Source organism: Apteryx rowi, unplaced genomic scaffold (genome assembly GCF_003343035.1).
Source record: "Apteryx rowi isolate R43461 unplaced genomic scaffold, aptRow1 scaffold_6, whole genome shotgun sequence".
NCBI classification, from domain to species: Eukaryota; Metazoa; Chordata; class Aves; order Apterygiformes; family Apterygidae; genus Apteryx; species Apteryx rowi.
Genome location: NW_020450871.1, coordinates 5,539,601 through 5,561,416, shown reverse-complemented (window position 1 = coordinate 5,561,416; position 21,816 = coordinate 5,539,601). Strand labels below are relative to the sequence as shown.

The 21,816-nt window shown below is 41.6% G+C and overlaps 1 protein-coding gene across 1 annotated transcript in view; it reads left to right on the top strand.

Moving 5' to 3' along the window:
- The window catches only part of FAM20C (FAM20C, golgi associated secretory pathway kinase), a 56,909-nt gene extending 38,724 nt beyond the window's left edge, over nt 1-18,185 (top strand). Inside the window, exons 4-10 of the mRNA XM_026083102.1 lie at nt 3,808-3,900; nt 5,660-5,775; nt 13,865-14,045; nt 14,648-14,757; nt 16,457-16,538; nt 17,026-17,085; nt 17,860-18,185. Coding sequence (XP_025938887.1) covers nt 3,808-3,900; nt 5,660-5,775; nt 13,865-14,045; nt 14,648-14,757; nt 16,457-16,538; nt 17,026-17,085; nt 17,860-18,112 — 895 coding nt within the window. The 3' untranslated portion in view covers nt 18,113-18,185. The remainder of the gene's footprint in view (nt 1-3,807; nt 3,901-5,659; nt 5,776-13,864; nt 14,046-14,647; nt 14,758-16,456; nt 16,539-17,025; nt 17,086-17,859) is intronic.
- Nucleotides 18,186-21,816: the final 3,631 nt, after the last annotated feature.

Here is a 21,816-nt window from a genome sequence, read left to right as displayed (position 1 = left end):
GCAATAGTAAGAATGGAGCTGACTCACCATATTTATTCCTGAATGCATTCACTAATCAGAGCAGCTTTATTTTTCCCRTTGGTAAGCATGACTTGCTCTTCTAGCCACGAGACCAGATCGCAGTTGCATCTCATCTTATGTAAGTGCACATTTGTTCCTCGTCTGCTTAAGATAAATCTTTACTTTACTTCCTGCTTTCCTCCGAGTTGTGCCACGGCTGGGAAATTTCCATGGGCTTTGATTTCCACTTAGTTCTTGTTTCTCCTCTGCTAGTGTTACTGGTGCTGATTTGTCTTTTCCTCATGCTGTAATTGGTCCGGTGCCACTGTGTAATTTTTAACTGTGTGCAGTATCAACAGCACTCCATCTGTCTCTCCTCCGGAGCTTCCCAGCCTGCCATTATAAATATCTGCCAAATCCTTCTCCAAAGAGAGGATCGCTAGTTTCCAAATGTTTGCAAAATAAAAGCAGCAGCCAAAAACTCTCTCCCACCGTCTGCAACCTGTGCAGAACCTGTGTGCTGCATGTTGTGAGATTTTATTGCTGGCACTAAGGAGCTCTGACCATTGTCTTTAATTTATTATCCATCCAAAGCATACACTTCTGCGGAGGGTTTAACATATTGCTCTGTTTGCTCAAATATCTCGTTGCGTGTGTCTTTTTATTAGACAATCTTTCTTCAGTAAACCTGAAATAACAGACTTTTTTTCATTTTCCTTTAAAATGCAGTTCCAATTTAAAACATGCTATTTGATGGATTGGTCCCAGTGTTGTTTCATAAGATACTTTAATTGACCTGGAATGGACTCAGAGTGCATGCTCCTTTCCCAGCCTTTCACTTAGAGATTGAGGGCCATTTACAACGATCTAAAGCCAGAATAAATTCGTAGGACTTGTTGACTTTACGCCAGCATTATTGAGACAAGAATTTGATCTCCCAGTTCTCTATATGTGTGCGTCAGAACAGGATGCGTTTAGGGAAATTAGCACCGAACCAGGCAGTGCATTGATTGGACTGTGCACACTAAAATATAGCAAACCTTCTAACATTGATAAAATGAAATGATGTCGAAATACGTTTGGATAAAGTATAAAATTTAGATTATGATGTAGGTGCCTTTTTAACAGTGTTAAACACGTTCTTATAAAAGTCAATTGATTCAAAGCTGTGTTAGTCTCATGTGGCTTTCTGAGCTCAGTTGTGTGCCTAGGCCGTGATCATCTCACCTATTACCATTTACCAGTGGTATGGCAGCTTAGTGTGGCTGAGGAGTTGCCAGCAAATCTCCTCAGGYGCTGCTGTAGACCTCAAATTAATGGTAAATGTTTGTTTGAGTAAAAGTGTTGCCAGCTGAAGTCAGATCCAAGGAACAAGGTCCCAGATCTCTCTATGGGATACTGGAGTAAGTCGCCAGAAGGGATTTTTCAAGGTTGTTGAGGAAAGGTTTCGTTCTTGGACCTGCCACATCTGAGCTGTGCAAACCTTTGCGAGGGAGCGTAAAGCAGCTTGGGGACTGATCAATAGTCTTTTGAGGCTACCTTCAGAATAACCTGGTATTTTTAAAAGACAGAAACTGGGAGCCATACCTGTTGGACGTGTGCATGGACGCACAGGAACTGCRACTAGAAGGTGCTTTTCTGCAGATAGGTAGAGTCAAGCACCCGAAGCACCAAAGAAACGCGGGAGTTTGTTTCATGATGTATAGTCAGGTTTGAAAAAGTACCAATATCTCCATTGTCTAGATTGCACTGTGGATTTGGTGTTGATTTTTGAATGTTTTAGGACAATCAAGTTCATCATTTTCCAGGAGGGTGCGCTACCATTTAATTATATATTATGACAGGGAGAAATATGTACAAACAGGGCTAACCCTGCAGGAGAACTGTACTTATTCCCAAATGAATAATAGCCTGAGCCATTGCCAGGGGTGGCAGGGAACAAACAGAGAAGTGAAATTAGAGAGACCATACTATCACAGCAGTAACATACCGACTGCCCCATGTGCCAGATGGGCAGCATGGAGAAACCATCACTGGGTTATGTAGATGTTTGTACTTACAAGGTTGAGATCTACCTTTTATTTAAGACTTAATTTTCTGCATCAAGATTTTCTTGTAAAGGAACAGCCGTGATTTGTTTAAACTCATTGGGAGATAAAAAGCAGATGGTATTGATTACCTAATTAGTAATGTTTTCTGCAGATTCTCAGCTGCRCTGATACGTGTAAAGTTTGCAAAAGCTGGAGATGAATCTTTTTATCTTTGGTTTGTTGAAGAAATTGAGTTTTTAAAATCTGGAAGGGAGGGAAAGTTGTAAAGAAATGTTTAATTTCTGTCCAGCAGAAAATCTCTTGTTAATCTCTATGTTAATCTCTCCCCCGGATGTATATTCAGGACTCATTTCTCCATTTTTGAGGGGAGTACGTACAACAAGGTTGCAGCTCTCCTAGCACTCTTGTCTGGATTACACACTGTGTTGTGTAACTTGCCACAGGGTTTTGGCTCTCTTCTACTCCTCCCTGGGGGTGTTTGCCTCCTTCCTTCTTATCGTGGAGAGAAAACACACCATTATTTTATCCCAGGTTCACTTCTAGCTTGTCTTACAGACCATTGRCAACCATAGCAGCCAAAGTGACTGCTAACTTGAGGAGGGCTGTGGGCAGGTGGCAGCAGTCCCCGGCAGCCCCGCTCTTCGTGGTGGGAGCGAGGGCGAGCGCGCTGGCCACAGAGCCGGGTGCCTGCTGAGCGCGGTAGTTGTGCCTTGCTGCCACTTCTCCGGAGATTTGAACCCTGCACCGCCCCAAAGCCTTTCAGTTGACAAGGTCACTGCCTAGAAGTTGCATTTTAATTGCCAGCGTGTAACGTGTGACGCGAGAGCTGGCCACCCGTGACAGAGGAAAATGAAAAAGRGTTGGGAAATTATGTTTTGTTCTTATGGGGAACTGTCCTCTTTTGCAAATGGTCTACAGMACAGCTTTGCAATGCTTACAACACTTTTAAAACTTCAAAATAGGGCATAATGCAAGCTTAGGTGTGGCCTAGACTTTTGAATGCTCAACTGCATGAGGATGCTCTCCATCCAAAAGCCAGCAGGAGTGGAAATTGCCTGAAGTGAGACAGAGATTTGCTCTTCTGTTACACAGAGAGCACTTGCTATTTTTAATAGAGTTTAGCGTTCAAGCTTCAGTCTTTCTATTCTGTCAAGATGACATTTTTTATTGGTTCTTAAACTGAAGAAACAACAAATTCTGCATCCTCTCTGGAGCACGGTCTTGTTAATATTCTTTGAAACATGACATGTGTCATGGCCGTCAAACGGCAATGATCCCAGTTCTTCTGAAATGAGAAAAACATGTCACTTCTGGCTCTAAGTAATACAAAGGAAGAGTCATATTTTAGATAGTAGCTGCATGACTGCCAAAGATGAAAGAAAAATGTTATTACTTTTGGAAATCTCATAATTACAGTTAATGATAATTTAATGAAATGACATTGTTTTCACTGCTATCACTAATGAAATGTTTGAGAGTGATAAAATAGATCTTGTTAAATAGAGCGAGTCTTGAGTGGAATAGCTTTGTGACAGCAGCCTGCATGCACAAGTCTTGAAATCCTATTTTTTGTTACAGTAGTTTAAAAAAGAAGATAAAATGAGGGCTACATGGCAAATAATGCATACACAAGGTATTTAAAGGCCTTCCATTAAGCAAACAATACTGAACTCCTGAATAACATGCTGATGACTGAGTGTTGCTCCTTAGAAATGCTAACCCTTCATTATAACACTTTTGCTGTTTTTCTTTGCAGACAAACCAGAGAACAAGAAACCCCGCCTGACTTTTTTTATTTCTCAGACTATGAAAGACATAATGCAGAAATAGCAGCATTTCATTTGGACAGGCAAGTAAAATGGATTTGCATTCAAAGAAAAAGTAGAAATATTGTGATAAGCTTCTTGCACTTGGCCAGCCTTGTAACTGAATTACTTTTAAAAAAAGGGGAAAATGGAACAAAGGTGGGCAAACTCCATGAATAAATGAAATCGAAGATGATCAAAGGGTAGATTAATAATTAGGAAATAAGACTTGCTCTGGGAATGAGAAACCTGGCAATAACTAATTCTCAAAAAGAAAGAGAAATGATATTGAAAAGAAGCTGAGAAATGAATTTCCCCTGTGATCTGCATAAGGAGAGGACCCATCTCGTGGGGAATGTACGGCATAAGGATGACGGAGTCTGACTCACCCCAATTAGTTCCAGGGCATGCAAATGTGAGTGAGACATTGAGAATCATGAGAGTATTCAGAGAGAAATGAATGGGAGGGAAAGGGAGTTCAGGTTTCGCAGCCAAGAGCTGGCACCATCCCATACAAGGAGCATATTTAGGCCACAAGTTATTAGGAAGGAGAGGACACTGATGGTCATCCCGTCTTCCTGTGTCCCCCAAGCAGAGTTAGCGCACAGTGCATTGGATACCCCAAGACCGGGTATGGGCTGGAGCCCCCTCAGCCTGCCCAGCTTAGGAGTGGGAATCAATAATTAGTGAGGAATTATTAATAGTATGGCTAGAAACTGTGGCATTTCATGGACTGAGTTAGAACTGAAGCTCCCCTCACACCCTGAGGTGCCAAGAAACATCCTTCCTAAAGTTTAAAGTTTTGGTCCACAGATTATTTGGGGTTTGGGTACTGTTGTTGCCTTCCGGTTTGATGGTTAGGATCAGAGGGCCTGCTAGTGGGCATTGCAGGGTAGATTTGCCATTAGGAACCATCCTGGTCAGATTCTTAAAGGACCTTCAACATTATATGGTTGTTGACCTTGGTGTTGATCTCTTTTGCTTTACATTTTCTTATTGCCATTTTAAGGAGATGGTGTTGTAGGGGAAAACAGTAATGGAGTTTCTGCTGGAAGGTATGCTAAATACCCACATGCTAAGCAGAAAAAGCAGTTGCTATCAGAGGTAGAAAATCTTATCAGCTGACAATGGACAAAGAAATCCCACCTATGGGGCGGCTTTGTAAGGGGACTTTGCTCTATTACTGCATCTACTAGCAATGCTTCACAGAGAGCTTATTATGATCTCCGAAAGAAGAGTTTGGGGTAGAGAAAGGCCCTTTACCCAGCCTTTGCCCCAGGGAAAATTTTTAGTCTCAAGGAGGTATTGTTTAGGCTGGTATATGGGGAGCAGAACAAAATAAATCAAAGAAATCTGTCAGGAAAAAAAACGCTAGTTTTTAGATTTATTAGCTGTTTTCTTATGAAAGAGAGAGGCTGAAACCCCATTACTCAGGTCACTTAAAAATTGGTGAGCAAAATGCATTTTATAACAATCCCGCATTGGCACAAGGTCAGAAACTGTCTCTAATTTCTGTAATTTTTTGTCGCTTGATGTTTTTCATTGGACATTGTGTCCCCATATTCTTCTGAGTATTGTGTCTGTTCCATACAATGCAGGTAAGCCAGAGCTGATCACATTCAAGACATATTTTGTAGTATATTACGCAAAGGATTATCCAGTTTAAAGTCGATGGGCTTTTTACTCCTTAAAGGCCACAGAGAAATGATGATGTTTTCAGAGTGTAATGTGCCTTCCTAGCACATATCACTATCATTCCATTTTAATCCTCTACCTAAACTCTCTCTTTTCGTTCTCTTCCAGGATCCTGGATTTCCGTCGTGTCCCCCCTGTTGCAGGCAGACTGGTTAACATGACCAGAGAAATAAGAGATGTTACTCGTGACAAGAAGCTGTGGAGAACGTTTTTCATCTCACCAGGTAGGCTTAGAAATGGCACTGTTCTCTTTCTAAGCCACCGAACACATATTTAAGGAAAGGATGTGTAGACTGTTTAATTGCTCAGATATTTTTAATAGAACTGTCTTCTGTACCTTTGAATAAAAATAAATGTGGAGACATAGTCTACAAAGAAGACTTTATTGTTTTGAATCAAGTGCCTTTCCCCTTGACAAATTATCCACAGAGACGGGCTTTTATGTTCACGAAAGCAGAGAATTCAACAAATGCTTTATGTAAAGCAATTTCTAAAGCAATTTCTTCTGTTGCTCTCAGTTTACCCCAAACCTTATTACTTAGCCCATTAGTTATTTAGACTTTTTTTGTAGTGCTAAGTGATCAGTCAGTTCTGTTGGTCAGATGCATTTATTTCTGTTTTTTCACTGGAGGACTGAAACCTAATTTTCTCTGAGTCACATTCCTCAGTGTTTATTATAAGAGGAGTCTGAAAAAAATGAAGCAAATAGATGTGTGGCGTATCTTGCTTCCAGCTGAAACCCACCCCTTTGCAGAGGCCAGGGCAGAAGTGCCTTGAATTGTTCCCAGTCCTCTTGCTTTTAGTGTTGACCTCGGGAACAATTATTATTCTCTGTTTCTATGAATATTCACTCGTTCACAACATCTGGTGGCCCCAGCTGAGAGCAAAGCTCCACAGGGTAGGCATTGTACAAACCCAGGGTAAAACCAGAATGTGCTCACCAGAATACACAACCGAAATAAGACAGGCAAAGGGTGGAAGAAGGGTAGAAGAAGGATCAGCTCTGGTTACCATCTGGGGTGCTGAAACAGAGAAATTAAGGCTCTGAATCAAGGCACTAAAAACACACTTAAATACATTCTTAGAGAAAGAATATATAGGGAAACATTCAATTYAAAGCATATGGGTGTGTTCCAGCGAGCTTAATTCATATTATTTCAGCCGTGTGCAACCATGCTTTACTGAACTCGGGCTGAGACTTGTACAGGCAGGAAATGTGGAGCAGAAATCTCCYGAGATCCATGAGTGGTTCTGTGTGATGGGTCAAAAGCTATTTATCCCAGATCCCTAAAGTCACGGTCCAATGACTTAATCACAGTTTCTCACAACTTAAACTGTAATTCATTGCTGTTAGTTAGAAACTAGAGCTCTTTCATTGCAGGGCTTTATCTCTTAAAATGCTTGTTACAGTTTTGTGATCACCAATAAACTCATTGTTATGACTGTATTTTTAGCTTAATATTTATGTTCTTTTAGCTTAATATTTATGTTCAGCTCTACAGGACACAGTTTGGCAGACAGTTATTTAATCCAGTAACTTTGCTTGTAACATTACATAATTACAAGAGGTTTCATCTTACCTCGTGTTGGGAGTGCTCCATTTTTACACGTACCACTGACAGTGTTCACAAAATGTGATGTGCAAGCATTTTGTGTGCTCCAGTTAGGCACTGGCCTCTCTCTCTCTCTGTCCCTCTCTGTCTCTCTACATTTTTTTTGGTTGSTTGGTTTGTAGGCAAACAATTATACATGAAAAATGACAAAAAATCTTCTGACTGTTAATGTGCATAAGGTACTTTGATTTGTTTGAAATATAAACCATTTTATTCTCATTTTATCAAGGAAGATATGGATTAATAGGCTTGCTTGCTTTTTAGTCTTTGCAGGTTATATATCAAGGCTTAAGGGGGAACTTCAGTGGTTTCTGAGAATCGCAAAACTGTACTCAAGCATCGCACAGCTTACGRCAACAAGAGCAAGGGATTGCAGAGTTAAGGCTGCCAGTTAGGATGAAGATCTTTATCTTGTCGTTATGAAATTCCAGGCATCCAAAGGAGGATCCAAGCATAATCCTTTATTCAAATTTATTTAGAGGAGTTGGATAAATTCAATTAGAATATTTGATTAGCCATGAATCAGGCTTTTCTGGAGAATAAAGCACTTAGGCAGTTAATTTTTCTTTCAGTTTTATATTTCTGAAATCAATATACTCTGCTTAAATCGTGTTGGTTAGTTGTCAGAGTTCCTTTCTACAAGTCCCTTGTTAATTAGTCGGATTCTCATTAACATATGCCCAACCTCCATCTCATATTTCATCCTGACCTTAAGAGGCAGGCATTAATTAATGCTTAATGAAAAAGTAATAAAGATCCTAAATTAAGCATTTAGAAACAAATTCACAAACCTAACAGGCAGCTCAAGAAACAGATTAAGGACAAAAATGGAAAAAAACTTGGAAAAAAATGCTACCCTGGGATGTAGCGTGCACAGTGTGCACAGGAGCTTTTGGGTGTGTCGGGCTGTGCGTCCCTGCACAGCACCTGTGCGCACCGTCCCCCCGGGCAATGCTTGTGCACGAGGGCTGATGCAAGATGTGCAAATTTGTGCCTTTCAAAACAGCGAGCGGAAGCGTGGGCCTTGCGGGACTGTGCCCGGGAGGTCATTGGTGAGCGTTGCCTGGCAGGAGCCCGCGGGACGTCCCACTGCTTGCCGCAGGGTGCTGGGACGCGCATCGGTGTCTCGGGGTGGTGGTGCTGTGTGGTCCTTGYGGAGGGAACCCCTGTTATGGCATTGCTGGTGATGAACTGTCGTCAGTGTGTTGGGTAAACTTGATTTTAGACCGTGACAGATGCAGTGCAGGCTGGTTCACGAGTCAGGAGCCTGGGAAAGATGGGCAGAGGCTGACCTGTCTCCTCTAGCAAGGTGAAGGCTGAAGGGCTGCAAGGCAATTGGTTTTAAGGTAGAGCTGGCTACAGAAGTGAAGAATTGCGGTACTTGCAAGAGGCAGTCTGTACCTGCACAAAGCCACCACGGCCCCTCTGGGACACCCTTCTAGGTGGATGTGGCTCTGCATCTCGATCTCCAGCTGTGCACATGGACAGCTTATGGTCATGGGGACACATACAGCTTCTGCTGACATATCCCTCTCTATGCACTCATGTATATCTCCCAAAATTAAGCGAGCGCTAAATGGCATTCATTCTATACAGCTCTTCCAGTCTGGCTAGGAGACCACCATTTGCAGAGGAAACCCTGGCTAATCCTCAGAGGGTAAATGTTGATATGTCCTTCAGTAATGCGTCATTCTTCTCTGGACTGTTGTGGGGATGTGTCCAAAAAAACCCCACTGCGTTTCCCTGCTTGGGTCATTTCCCAGGGTCCTGTCCCACGAAACATGGAAATAAGGCCCTCTTAATGTCAGCAAGTTGCAGGCAGGTTTTTTTCCACAGCACACTTCAGAGAAGCATTCTTTTTTTCCTTTGGAAAGTGTAAATGACTGAGACGAGACAGGACTAGGGTCAGTCAATACATTAAGCTGCATTCAGAGAGAAAGCAGATTGCAGAAAAGTGCACTTCCAGGCAGTTTGGACTAAACATGAGAAATGGAATTAGGTCAGTAATTATTTAAATTAATTTTACATCCTTTGCAGTAGGGCAGACAGCAGTAGTCCTGCTACTCTTACAAATGAATGGTAATTTGCTAGAAAAAGAGAGACATATTAATGATGTCAGCCTTCGTTTTGGAAGTAATTGAGGCAGCAGCTTAAAGAAATCAATGTTACATAGCTAGTAAGCACTATGTTTTTGTTCATATTTTGTTCCAAGGGATTATGGATTGTTTTTACTCCCAGAAAACAATAGGAAATCTGAGTTAGCTGTTATTTTGAGCAGGTAAATGAAAGATCTTTTCATTCATTGCTCTAATAAATATTCAGGATTCTTTCCAGTGTTCCAATTGCACAGGGTTGCTGAATGTCTGCTATTAACAGTCATACAAATCGCAATAAAAAAATTGCTCTGCCAAGCAATTTGCATTAAGGTATCTACAGTTGTTCCTTTTCTCCCTAAGAAGAATTATTGTTCAGATATCTGGATGGTGCACATAAAATGTATGGATAAGACACTCTGTGGTTCTTAATTGTTAAAATTAATTCCAAATTTTTCCTCTTATTTTTACCTTAGAAAGGCTGAACCCGGTTCTTGGCGTGGGATTCCCTGTGAAGCACTGTATACATGTCTCTAGCTAGACATTTTTTCCCCCCAAACATGTTACATGGAATGTGGGTTATCTACTGAGGTTTCCAGGAGGCTTTCTGTTCCACCTCTAAGTCTTAAATGAGAATTGTATTTCTTTATTTTTGTCACTGCTTTTCTTGTACAGTTTTAAGAAATCTTAAGAATGAATGTGTTTCCCCAGATAACAATTCAGGCTACTTCCTCCCAGCTGCTGTATATAAGAATTAGGGTAGATATATCAAGATGCCCATTCCATATCAGTCAAAGCAGTTAGCTTCTTTAATAATTAAACCTGAGGTCCAGCACCCAAGAGGCAGCCTTCCCCCACCAAGAAGTCAGACAGGAGCCAGGGAGAGGACATGCCACAGGGCTGAGCCTGGAGAGAGTTATTGGCTGTCAGAAAAAGCTTCACTCTTGAAAATAACTTCTCACCAAGAAATACGCTTGCAGCTTTAGCCCAGGTTTGCTGTCCTGATGACAGGATGCATCCTCCTATTGCTTCAAGGATTGGATTCCCAGAGCGGTCAATGGGTGTCCTGTGTTAGAATCCACAGCCAGAGGAGCCCAGATTAATGGGCAGCACACCCACTAGTTATGCTACTCTCTGCAGCAGTGAATGCAATCACTGCAATAGCCCCCAAGCTTTCCTGAAGACTTATCTGGATGCAAATGTGTGATTACCGTCAAATGATTAGTCCCAGTTGCTGTCGTTGACAATACAGAGTAGGGTTTCTTTGTTCCCAGAGTTAAATTCGGAAGCAAACTATTAAACACAGTATTTATCTTCCTGCTGTGCAAAATGCTGTGTTTAATATAATTCTTTTTTTCAAAAGGTCAGATTTACATACCATGCAGCAGAGGCTGTGACAGCACAGGAGTGGCATTGCCATGCCTTTTGCTCTTTACAAAACTGTTACAGCCCCAGACAACCAACCATCAGCTTCCTGCAGCCAGGTGGAAGTCAGTTCCTATAAACCCTCAAAGATAAATTGTCTCGGGCCATGAAGATAAATCTCAGGGGGTTACCTACTGCCACAAATGAGCGGGTGATGCTGACACAGCCAAATTAAAGCATGAGCCCCACTGCAGTTTCAAATAAGTGGAAACAAGCCCTCACTGCGGAGCAGGGGAGGATCCTGCCTTCCCATTGAGGGAGCAGGCACAGGGGAAATAAGGATATCTTTGTATCTCCTAACTCTTCTCTGCTAGCCTGCAGCAAGGAGCATCATCTGTGTGTGATTTCTTGTAAATCATCCCCTGCAGCAGCCTGGAACCCCTTAAAATAMTTTGTCTGCAATCATTTCTTTCAAAGGTACAAGTCACAGATGTTTCTCCTCAGTTTTTATTGGCTGAGTGTATTCCAGCCTTCCTAATGACCCAATATGATATTCCTGTTTCCAAACCACCTGCAGCTTGCAGCACTGCCCTCAGGTGCTTGGACAACCTCTCACTTTCATCCTGAATTGTGAAAGACATTCACATGGAGGCATGAAATTCCCCTGGTTTTGCCAGGATGATCAAAGACTATTTAAGGCATCCATGTTAGCCCTGTGAAAGCTATGCCAAGTCCCTTGCTTGATAGTATTTTTGAAAAGAAAATTCAGGAGAGATTGTAGACTGCAGGGCCATGAGCTCATGGCTTATATTAAGTTGGGTTTATCTAGACTTTGACTGTATACTTAATTTTAKACTAATGAAATGAGTGAGTCTGAAGGAGGCCCACTGAGATGGTTACAAGGCTGGAGCATACGGCATACAGGAGAAGCGGAGGGATTTGAATTTATTTGAGTGGAGAAGAGAAGATAATCCTGGTCTGACTCTGAGGTTAGCCCTGGCCTGAAGCAGCAGGTTGGACTAGAGACCTCCAGAGGTCCTTTCCAACCCAAGTTTTCCTATGATTCTATGATTGTTCTTTTCCTACACAATTCGTAAGAAGTTTTTCAAAGATCCACATTCAGAGAGATATGAGTTACAATAATGCTTAAAAGAAAATTTGAGTGGGATTTCTGTTTACAAGCTAATAGGCATATCATGTGATGAGTAGTGTCAAGACTGAGGCTGAGGTGACTAGGAAAAAATCAGGCCAAGTGGCTAACTGGCCATTTCTTAGCCAGCAGGAGATCTCAAGCTACTATTCCTTTAATTAAAGTGTTAAGGGACTAACTATATCTGTCAGGAAAATCTTTTAAAATGCTTTTAAGAAAGGGTAGTCTGCATGATAAAACATTTTTAATAACTGAAATAAAAAGTACAGACATGCTGAGTGCTCCCTTTCTTCCTTTTGTAATTTCTGTTCTTCATTTTCTCTTCCCCCAAGTACTTTCAGTAAATGCCAACAAGGTTTTTGACCACAGGGTAAATATTTCCGGACTGAATCAGAATGTACCTAGCCAGTATGAACCAACACTGAGAATGTAAATATACAGCTCAGATAGGAACTGTTCTTCACCACAGATAGACTGGTGGCCCTTATGAGTCAATCACAGTAGAGGGATTTGCGTAATGTGTGTCTAGCATGAAGTGATCACAGTTTAACAGACAAATCTGATGACTATCGATAGAGGCTTGGAAATGAATAACTCAGACAAGCCATCAAGTAATATCACAGCAGTCTTGCAATCTGATTATTTGGTACAATTCCAGGGTAAACAGTCTGTTCCTAGTTATCAGAGCTCATTAATACCATTATAACCTTCTACTCCTCCTTCACCAGTCATGGCATGTTGGCCTTTTTCTCCATTCCTTCTGTTTTCACCATAGCGGTAGGGCCGGTCTTTCTCCCTGTCTTCTTTACTCATCCTCTCTCTTGCTCTGCACACACATGCCGTACCATCTCCAGTGGGGTGCTTTGCCAGCCGTAGGTTGGATTGTGCCATGAGGGGCAACATCGCAGAGATACGGAGAGCGGCTTGCTGCAGGGCATCGCTGAGATGAAAAATAACCAGCTCACCTTTCAGAGCAGCATGGTGTTTGGCAGCAGGCAAGCAAGGGGACGTATGTTAAAATCACCTCCATCTATTTACCAGCCCTCCAGGCTCATTTGTATTGATTCTGCCCAAAGAGAGAGAGTCGCTCTGAAGCAATAGTCTAATGTAGAGGCCTTGTGGGGAGTTAGGAAGTACTGTAACTTCTCAGCATTGTTTATTACCATAAGAAAAAGACATAGTTTTCCTCTAATGCCATTTTATATGTGTAAATCAACTGTGAAAAGTGTTGTAGTACACCAGCAACAAGATCAACATTGTGCTTCTATTCTTGTTCATAATCCACTGTTGGTGGGTTTGGGGGGATGAACTGCTCTTTTCTACCTTGAGTAAATTCTCTTAGGAATGGAGTTGTTGCTTCTAAAGAACTAGGATATTCCTGTTGTTTCAGAAATATATGATAGCAGCTTTGGGGAGATTTTAAAGTAATATACACTTTAAAATACATTTATGCTGCTGCTGCAAGGTTGTTCTTCTGTGGTTGTTGGAATAATGTGATGCATGGAGGAGGAAATTTGTGTTTAGGATGTATGCTGAAAGAGTTAGATCTGTGATGTTTCCACCTTCCACAAGCACTCCTACATTTGTTTGCATGATAAATAATCCTCCTTAGTAAAACTGCCAATTCTTCTCATACCAGAAAGTAAATGAATAAAATGTTGTTGTCTGTGCTTAGAGGAAATGAGCCAAGATTTTGAAAGGTGACTTAATTTTGGTCATGTTCCATTGTTCAGCTGTGTGATTTGGGGCTCCAACCATCCTGGTTTGAATGGAGTAATAAATATGTCTCAAAGGATGTATCAGTGTGGGAAGCTGAAAGGAGAAAGGAAAGGCTAAAAAGCACCATTTTTATTTTGGGGTTCTGGAATATAAATAAATTGGAAATAGTCACAGAGAGTTTAGCATAGAGTATGATCCCAGCCAGTGAAATAAATCGCTCTTTTTAGTGGCTTCAGTGAAAGAAAACTATGTGTGGCAGCAGTGCGTTTTGGGTCAGGGTTTTATTTCTGCTCATGTTACTTTGGTGTTTTTTATGAATTCTTGAACAGTAATTTAAGAGAAGGTCTTAAAACTCTTTTTCTTTATTTGCCAGCTAACAACATCTGCTTCTATGGCGAATGCTCATACTACTGCTCAACTGAGCATGCCCTCTGTGGAAAACCAGATCAGATTGAAGGGTCTCTAGCTGCTTTCCTCCCTGATCTGTCTTTAGCTAAAAGGAAAACCTGGAGAAATCCTTGGAGACGGTCCTACCACAAGCGCAAGAAAGCAGAGTGAGTAGTGGCAAGCAAAGGGTTTGCCAGCTGCAATGCAAGACAGGAGAATAAATGGTGCTTCAATCACTGCCCAGCCCTCTTCTAAAGCGTTGAGTTTATGAGAGCATTTGCATGCCACCAGTGTTCCAACTCCTAGAAAGGGATAGATACTTAGAACTGCAGGGAACTCCAGATTATGGTCCTGAACCTGAAATGACCTTTAGTGTCATAACATCCTTGTGGGCTAGATGCCCGCAACAGCTTTTGATAGGATGCAACAGGACCTTCCTATCAGAGAGAGAGATTCAGTGCTATCAGCAGCCCTAAACAAGTCTCAAGTGTTTACACTGTATGACTGATGGTACAGCTGGTCTCCTAAATCTTGAACCTATTAGTCAGATAGTTTTCAGTCTCATGATTTTCTTCCTTCCTCACCAGCCACAATCTTTTGTCAGAGTTCCTTGTATTGCTAGAAGCGGCCTAAAGAGTTTGCTGCCTCCACCTGACCCTGCCCTTAATCTAATGATATACAGCTAGATCTTTGCAAAATAACAGAACTTTTTTTAATATTAAATAACCTTTGTATGTCACATAAAATATCAAAATACTGGCTTTTTCAGATGGGAAGTTGATCCAGATTATTGTGAAGAGGTTAAACAAACACCCCCGTATGACAGTGGGACCAGAATCCTGGATATAATGGATATGACAATTTTTGATTTCCTAATGGGTATGTTTTATCTCTTTCAAAAACTAAATGCAACATTTGATTAGAATAAGAACCACTTCTTTCTACACCGCTTTGCATAGTTCAGCAATTTGCTAAAGCGTGGTTGAAGCTGCATTTACTGTATGTGCCATTCTAGATGATTGTGAGAAAATACAGATTTATAAGGTTGTGTATTCCCATCAGTTCAGATTAAAGGAACAAAGATGAACACAAATACACAGTGATGAACACAGGTCATGCTAGTCTGCTTCACAACAGTTAAGGGCTTCACAGTTCACTTTACAATGAATGCTTTGTCATTGTAATGTATGTTCCTACGTGTACATGCAAAGACTRGCCATTACTGGCACACTGTTGTCAACCTGCAGTAGTATTCACTGCTGCTTGCTCTATAAAGTATCAGAGAGGGGAAAAAAGAAGTGTTGATTTATAATGAAGGCAACTGTGGTATGTATCAGGAACAGTGATTTCTGCTTATGTAGCCTGATCAAAGTAAAATAATTATTAATGACTAAGTAATAGCAACCAGTTCCAAGCTAACTCCGTGGTTAACATCGAGACATTCTCACATGAAACTTATTCTGCTTCAACCAATGTACCTGAAGGTGCCAACATACATATTTGATCTTCAGGCACATGCCAACACGGACATACCATCCTCAGCCGTTTCTGCTACTGAGATTTTGCAATGGACACTGCAGCAGGAGAGGCTAGTTCACAGCTCAGGAGCCATATGTGGCATCTGCAAATGGCTCGAGAACCCCACCATGCAGGCAAAATTCATAGCTTGGCACCAAAACTTTGGCACACATTGACCTTAAAATGCAGATCACACGTCTGCCTGCCAGGGGTGCCCAAGGAGCAGCTGTTCAGCTGGTACTGCTACAATAGTATCCTAACCCATATGTTAGAGCCATAATATTGTGTTAGCTTTCCAAGCAGCCAGAAATTTGAACAAATTTCTTAACCAGCAAAAAACAGAATGTTTGATTGCTGTTCCAGATATTTAATATAATGTCAATGAAGTCATATGGATTAACACGCCTGCTTGAAGGATGCATTTTCCTCATCTAACTCTGGCTTCCCTAAGCTAAGGTTCAGCAGCCAGCATAGGTAATATTGCTGCTTGGCAAGCTATGCCGACTGAGAGGTGGAGCATCAGCGCTGGTTTTCACTGAAGAAGCTCTGCTGGCTCAGAACTGGGCTACCTCATGGATGACTGGGCTCTCCGAGCACTTGAGATGCCATCGTGCTAGATYGGGGTTTCCCTTGATGTACTCCAGGAGGGGTTGCTGGGAGGGTAGGAAGGTCCGTTTTTATCTCCCTGTCAGTCTTCTAGAGCTGAAGTATGATGTGTTACAGAGGACTTGAAAAGCTCGTCTTTTCTCCCAAAGGGTCTGATAATGGGACATGAAAAGCAGGTGGTTGGGGTTACTCTAGGACTACTCTTAAGAGAAAATCTTAGCATAAAAGCCCTCCTCCAATGTTGCACACCTTGGGGTTCCCACGGTGGAGAACAAGCTCAAAGATGGGCTCGAGCGGGAGAGCCTGGGAAGGGAGAGTGCGGCACTGCCCAACCGCCTCCGTGTTTGGAGGAACGCTATGGCTCCTGCTGAACCTGAGCTGATGCTTGTCTGCTGGCCTGCACACTCAGCAGCAAACCCAACTAAAAATGGTGCTTTTTGTCTTTGTTCCATAGGTAACATGGATCGACATCACTACGAAACCTTCGAAAAGTTTGGAAATGAAACATTTATTATCCACTTAGATAATGGAAGAGGGTAAGTATCTTTAATAATCTTTCTGAACAATGAAACAATTCTGGCCAAGCTAATTACTTAATAGTACCCCTTTTGAGATGATTTTTGCATCCTATAATTTATAAATTATTACCAGCTTTTCATATAATAGGGCAGTTTTGAAAGCCTCAGGTGGAAACAAAAGTCTTCTGTGCTAGATGCTATTCAGACACAGATCTGCCTCGTCCATACCTCAGAGTTTATGAGGTGAATAGTTTAGCAAAGAATGGTACAAAAGAAATTTTTATCTTTGCTTTACAAAAAAAAAATCCTGAAACCCACCGATACTATATAATTTATTCAAAATAAGTAGCTGAGCTTAGAGTCCAGATTTGCTCAGCTCCAGTCCAGTTAGGCAGAACAGATACYACTATGAATTTTTGCTTCCATTTCCTGGACTGAAAAGAAATGTGTGCAAATTAGTCTTTAACATAGCCTCTGCCATATTCTTGTTCTTACCTTTAAATAGATTTGGAAAATATTCCCACGATGAACTTTCCATATTGGTGCCTTTAAACCAGTGCTGCAGGTATGTTTCATCTCTGTGTTTGTTTCCGATTTTGTGCTGCTGTTCCCACCAGCAGGACTGAAATTCTCAGTGAGCCTTGTATTGCGTACCCCTCTTATAACACGGAGGGAAGGAAATGTCACGATCCTGCCTAGTGAGCCTGCCCTGAACTAGCCCTGAGCTTTGGGACTAACATGTTTAAGTGCTTTGCTGAGATCAAGCCCTCACGGAAAGACTGTGCCTGCAAGCTGTAGCGTGAGAGGCGTTATTAAGATTTTGCTTTATTAAGGCAAAATACACATCCCATTGAAGGCAAGTGGCACAACTGCTCCATGCTTGTTCAAATGCTTCCTGGGAGGTTTTCCTCAGTGCCCGTGGCCAAGATTTTCAGCGATGTTCAGCGTTTCGGCTTTGCACCCTTCCTGCCGGGGCCAGCTCCAYGGCTCCAGAGACATGAGGGTGTCTCTGCAGGATCAGACGCTGAGCATCTCCCACCTCCGTGGGATGAACGTGAGCACGGGAGCACCAGAGCGGTCCGTGGTGGTGCCTTGCCTGGACCACCAACATGAAGGCTCTCTGCGCTTCACTGTATAGTTGTGCTCCGAAACCGCTCCATCTCTAAGGACATCACTAGTCAGGTGAAAATTTGTTAGTAATATGACACTGCCAGTTTGTCACCATTTCAGCTAAGAAGATTTTTATGCTATTATCGGGACGCTGAATATAATCCTTTTAGCCCCGCTGAAATAAGTAGCAATGAAAATACTGATTTGCGTTTTCTTCTTTTTCTCTTAGAATAAGGAAGTCCACCTATCTGCGATTACAGTTGTTAGCCAAGGAGGAGTACAAACTCAGTCTCTTGATGAAGGAGTCTTTGCTAAAGGATAAAGTAGCGCCCATTCTCTACCAGCCTCACTTGGAGGCCATGGACAGGCGGCTACGGATCGTTCTCAAGGCTGTTAGCGACTGTATAGAAAAGGATGGTTACGACAACGTGGTTGAAAATGACTTTAACACCGATGTTAACACTGTTACGACCGAGAGGTAGTGAAATCATGAAATCGCAAGACTACGTTTTTACCAGCCAAGTAAAGAAGATTCAAAAAGAAAAAAAAAAAAAAGTCTTGCAAAAGACTGTGTATGCCACTTTGTGAATTCAGTGAATTCAGAAATGAGATATAATTGTTCCCAAAGTAGGTAAAGTGTAGACTCTGCAAAGGATTAGTTCATTAAGAAAAATAAGTCTAATGTGATGCTTTTTGTTAGTACCTAAAAGAGATTATGAAAAGATTCAGAAAATATTCAGATCACTGACAGACAACAGTCTGATAGCAAACCACCTCCTGTCCTTTTTGTATAGAAAGGAGGCCTTTACTTAATATTTTGTATTTATATATGGTATATCTATGAAATCCAGACCTACCTACCAAATTTAACTAAAGAGCGACAGCATAGTTTTGTGACTCACACTTTATTTATGGTGACAGTCCACTTAGTATTTTGTGTTAACCCTTTAAGTGCTCTAATTCACTGTATCTTATTTAAATTGAATGCTTTTCTTTCAGCTACTCAGCATTTAAAGGGTTAAGGCATTACAAACTTTTAAAGGCAAAAATAAATAAATAAATAAAAACAGTGGTTACCAGAAGGGAATTTCACTAATTGTTCATTGACAGGAATACTTGAATGTTGGTTTTACAAAGTGATGTAAAATGACAAGTTGTACTATTTATCCATAAAGAGGTAGCAGCTCTTATCTTTCTAGACTATCATAGCTGAGCTGCTGCTTTTCAACTTTGCTTTTGATAGTTTTGTGTAAATATATACATATATGGGTAAAAAGCTGCTTTCAGCAGCTCTAGGCTTACTTTTGCAGCATTTTTGTGGAATTGTTTGCAACGTGGTAAAAGTGCAATAAAGATATGGCAAAATGTGTAGCCATCATGTCTAAATGAATTCATTTTTCGTTGCAAAGCTTGTTCAGAGAAAAGCTATATACAGCAGCCAAATATTCCAGAAGTAGTTTAAATTGTCACCCCATTTTGTAGCAACAGAAAATTGAGCTAAAGCAAGGAATTGCTGATTAATATACATTACAACTCTGACAGGGACCATGGTGTTGAAAATGGCTAATCTTTCCTAGGAAAACACTGTTTTGACTGTCACTTCAGCATGTSTTCCTCTTGCAATTGTAGCTGTAGAAACAAGCTGTATAGCAACACCTCTAAAAGATTATGGCTTGACACACTGCCCAGACGATTTAGATATTTCGGTTCCTCTAACTTGGGTAATAAAAGCCATTGCACAGTCTAGGAAATCTCAGCCTAAATTAACTAAAAACATAGTTTTGTCAACCAAGCAATTTTGCACCATGTACAGTTGAGCTCACGTAATATATGGGGAGACTTTCAGCCTGAAAGCAGTATATAAAATGAGCAAGTGGCTGTATTAGACTTGCAAAAACACAATGTTGTACAGAAGGAATCCCTCATTCCTGTTTTGGGTGGAAGAGAGAATTTATTATGACAATATCCATCACAGCCATAATTCAAAGCTGTCATTTGTTGCATTTTATGTCTTTCTTTTCAAGGACTTATAAGCATAGATTTTAAAATCTTGTAGTCAGCTAGACTAAAATGTAAGCATTTCAGCACAACCTGGCAGCATTAAATTTATGAGTGAGAAAAAGTTGTTATATAGCCTCATTTACTTAGGCTGATATATTATAACTGAAAAATTTGTCTTTTACTACCATTGTTTCCAACTCACTTAACTCACATACACAGAATAGAAAGATGACAGAACACCTCAGACTGTGCAACTGTCCATGGACTGGGAAAATTTCTCTTTCACCTTGCGGCTTTTTCACTTACAGAGGTAGCATCCGTGGTACAGAGGATGTTCTCTGCAGTACGGAGCTTGCACTGCAGCAGTCTCTTCCAGCTAGCCTAAAGGCCCAAGATGTGAGATTGTAAAAAGGTTAAATGGGCAATATATAATCTATCTCTATTCATAGCCCCTGAGGAGTTGCAAGGAGAGTAATTGCAAGTCCTCATGCTTTCCCTCCCTCAGCAAACTCTTAATTTGTCTTACTTGCTTTATCCTCAAAAAAGCAATACCTGGCTGCGATTTTCCCCCAGGTACAGCTTTTTCTCACTGTGAGATTGTGCCAGGACAGGGAGCAGGCAGGGACTGGCCAGAGCCTGCCAGGGATGGGCGAAGGGTCTGTAACACCCTTCCACCAGGGCAGCTCTGCTTTTTATTTGAAGGTCAAGTCAGCCAGGGGCTCTGGGCCTGGAAACCTGATTTTTCTGTGGGAATACAGCTCTTGGCAGACTCTTAGCTTAGTCATCAGAAGAGGATCAGGTACAGCAGTGCTCTTCTCTCTTTAGAAGAGTTGTAAGTCAGGAGCTCCTGGCAGCTAGGTTCAAGCTAAAGGTCTTTGCAGAAGGCTGCTTGATCAAGAAGAGGGCTGGGAAGATGGAGTCACTCTTTTGAATCTGATTTTGAATCTCTATAAGCTAAACTAGTAATGTTTTTACAAACTCTTTAACTAAGGATCACTCATTTTTGCTATATGGTAATCAGCTCTGTAGGATCTCTATTTTCTTTCCTTTCCTGAACTCTGATGCCTACGCTTACAAGTTGTCCATGCTACAACACTCTCTAATCCTATAAAAACTCCCTGCAGTTCTTATAAACAGAGCAATCCTGGGCTACCTTCAGTCCTAAAGTAGATGTACAGAAAACCTGAAGGGGGGGCTTCTTTTGGGGATGAGATATGGGAACCCCTTGGAAGAAGGGAGAAGTTAGCTGAGAAACTGGAAGAGGTTTCCTTTCCTCCAGCCTCCACTGAGAAACAGAGGTAGCTTTACCACACCTGACCATTATGAGCCCAAATACACTCCAGGGTGCTCAAGCAATAAATGGGAACAGCTGATTTTGGTCACTCTGTGAAGACACTGAGCCCTTTGATTGGAGAGAAGGAGCTGAGGATACCAGTCTGATGTGCAGAATATTGCAATAAGTGGAAAGACTGATTAATTAAATAGGCTGTAGAGCTGTTTCTCTGTATCTAACAGGAAGCTCTGGTGTATTTGGGCTCACGCTGCCTGGTAGCTAGAACTTTGACTCATATTAATTTTCTAGGTATTTGGGAAAGAAAATGATTATTGCCTTATTCCAATATTTCTTTTCCGTGCAGATAGGGGTGAGCGGGCATGACAGAAGGGAAATCAGAGAAGGGTAATGAGCTCTTAGCTGCCTTCCGGCTCCTGGGGTTAAGACAGCCTTCAGAATAGCTCAATGCAGCTAAGGGTAGGGGGCAAATCTCTGCTTTCTGGGTGAACCTGCAGTGCCCCAAGACAGCCAGTGCTCTGAGCTAGGATCTGGCCTTAGTTTCCTCTACTGAAAACCTGACTTTTTTGTGAGCTTTTAGGCGAACAAAGGACCTTGATCTCCCAGAGTGAAATGCATCTTCCTGCAGTCAACAGGAGCTTTCTGAGCTATTTCAGCAGTATTTACAATTTGAGGGCCTCTTTGCATGGGGACAGCTTGTTCRTGGTGGGCTCACAGGGAGAGCATCATGCGCTTGTTGTGTGGAGGTTGTTCACTTCAGCTTGCTCGTGTGACTGCCGGATTACCACAGCGAGAGACGATGGCTCTGAAAGGGCTGTCACTGTGTATTAGGTCAATAATCCACGAATTGAGGAGGATTAACATGATGCAGTGTAACATCTCTTTAGGAGTCCT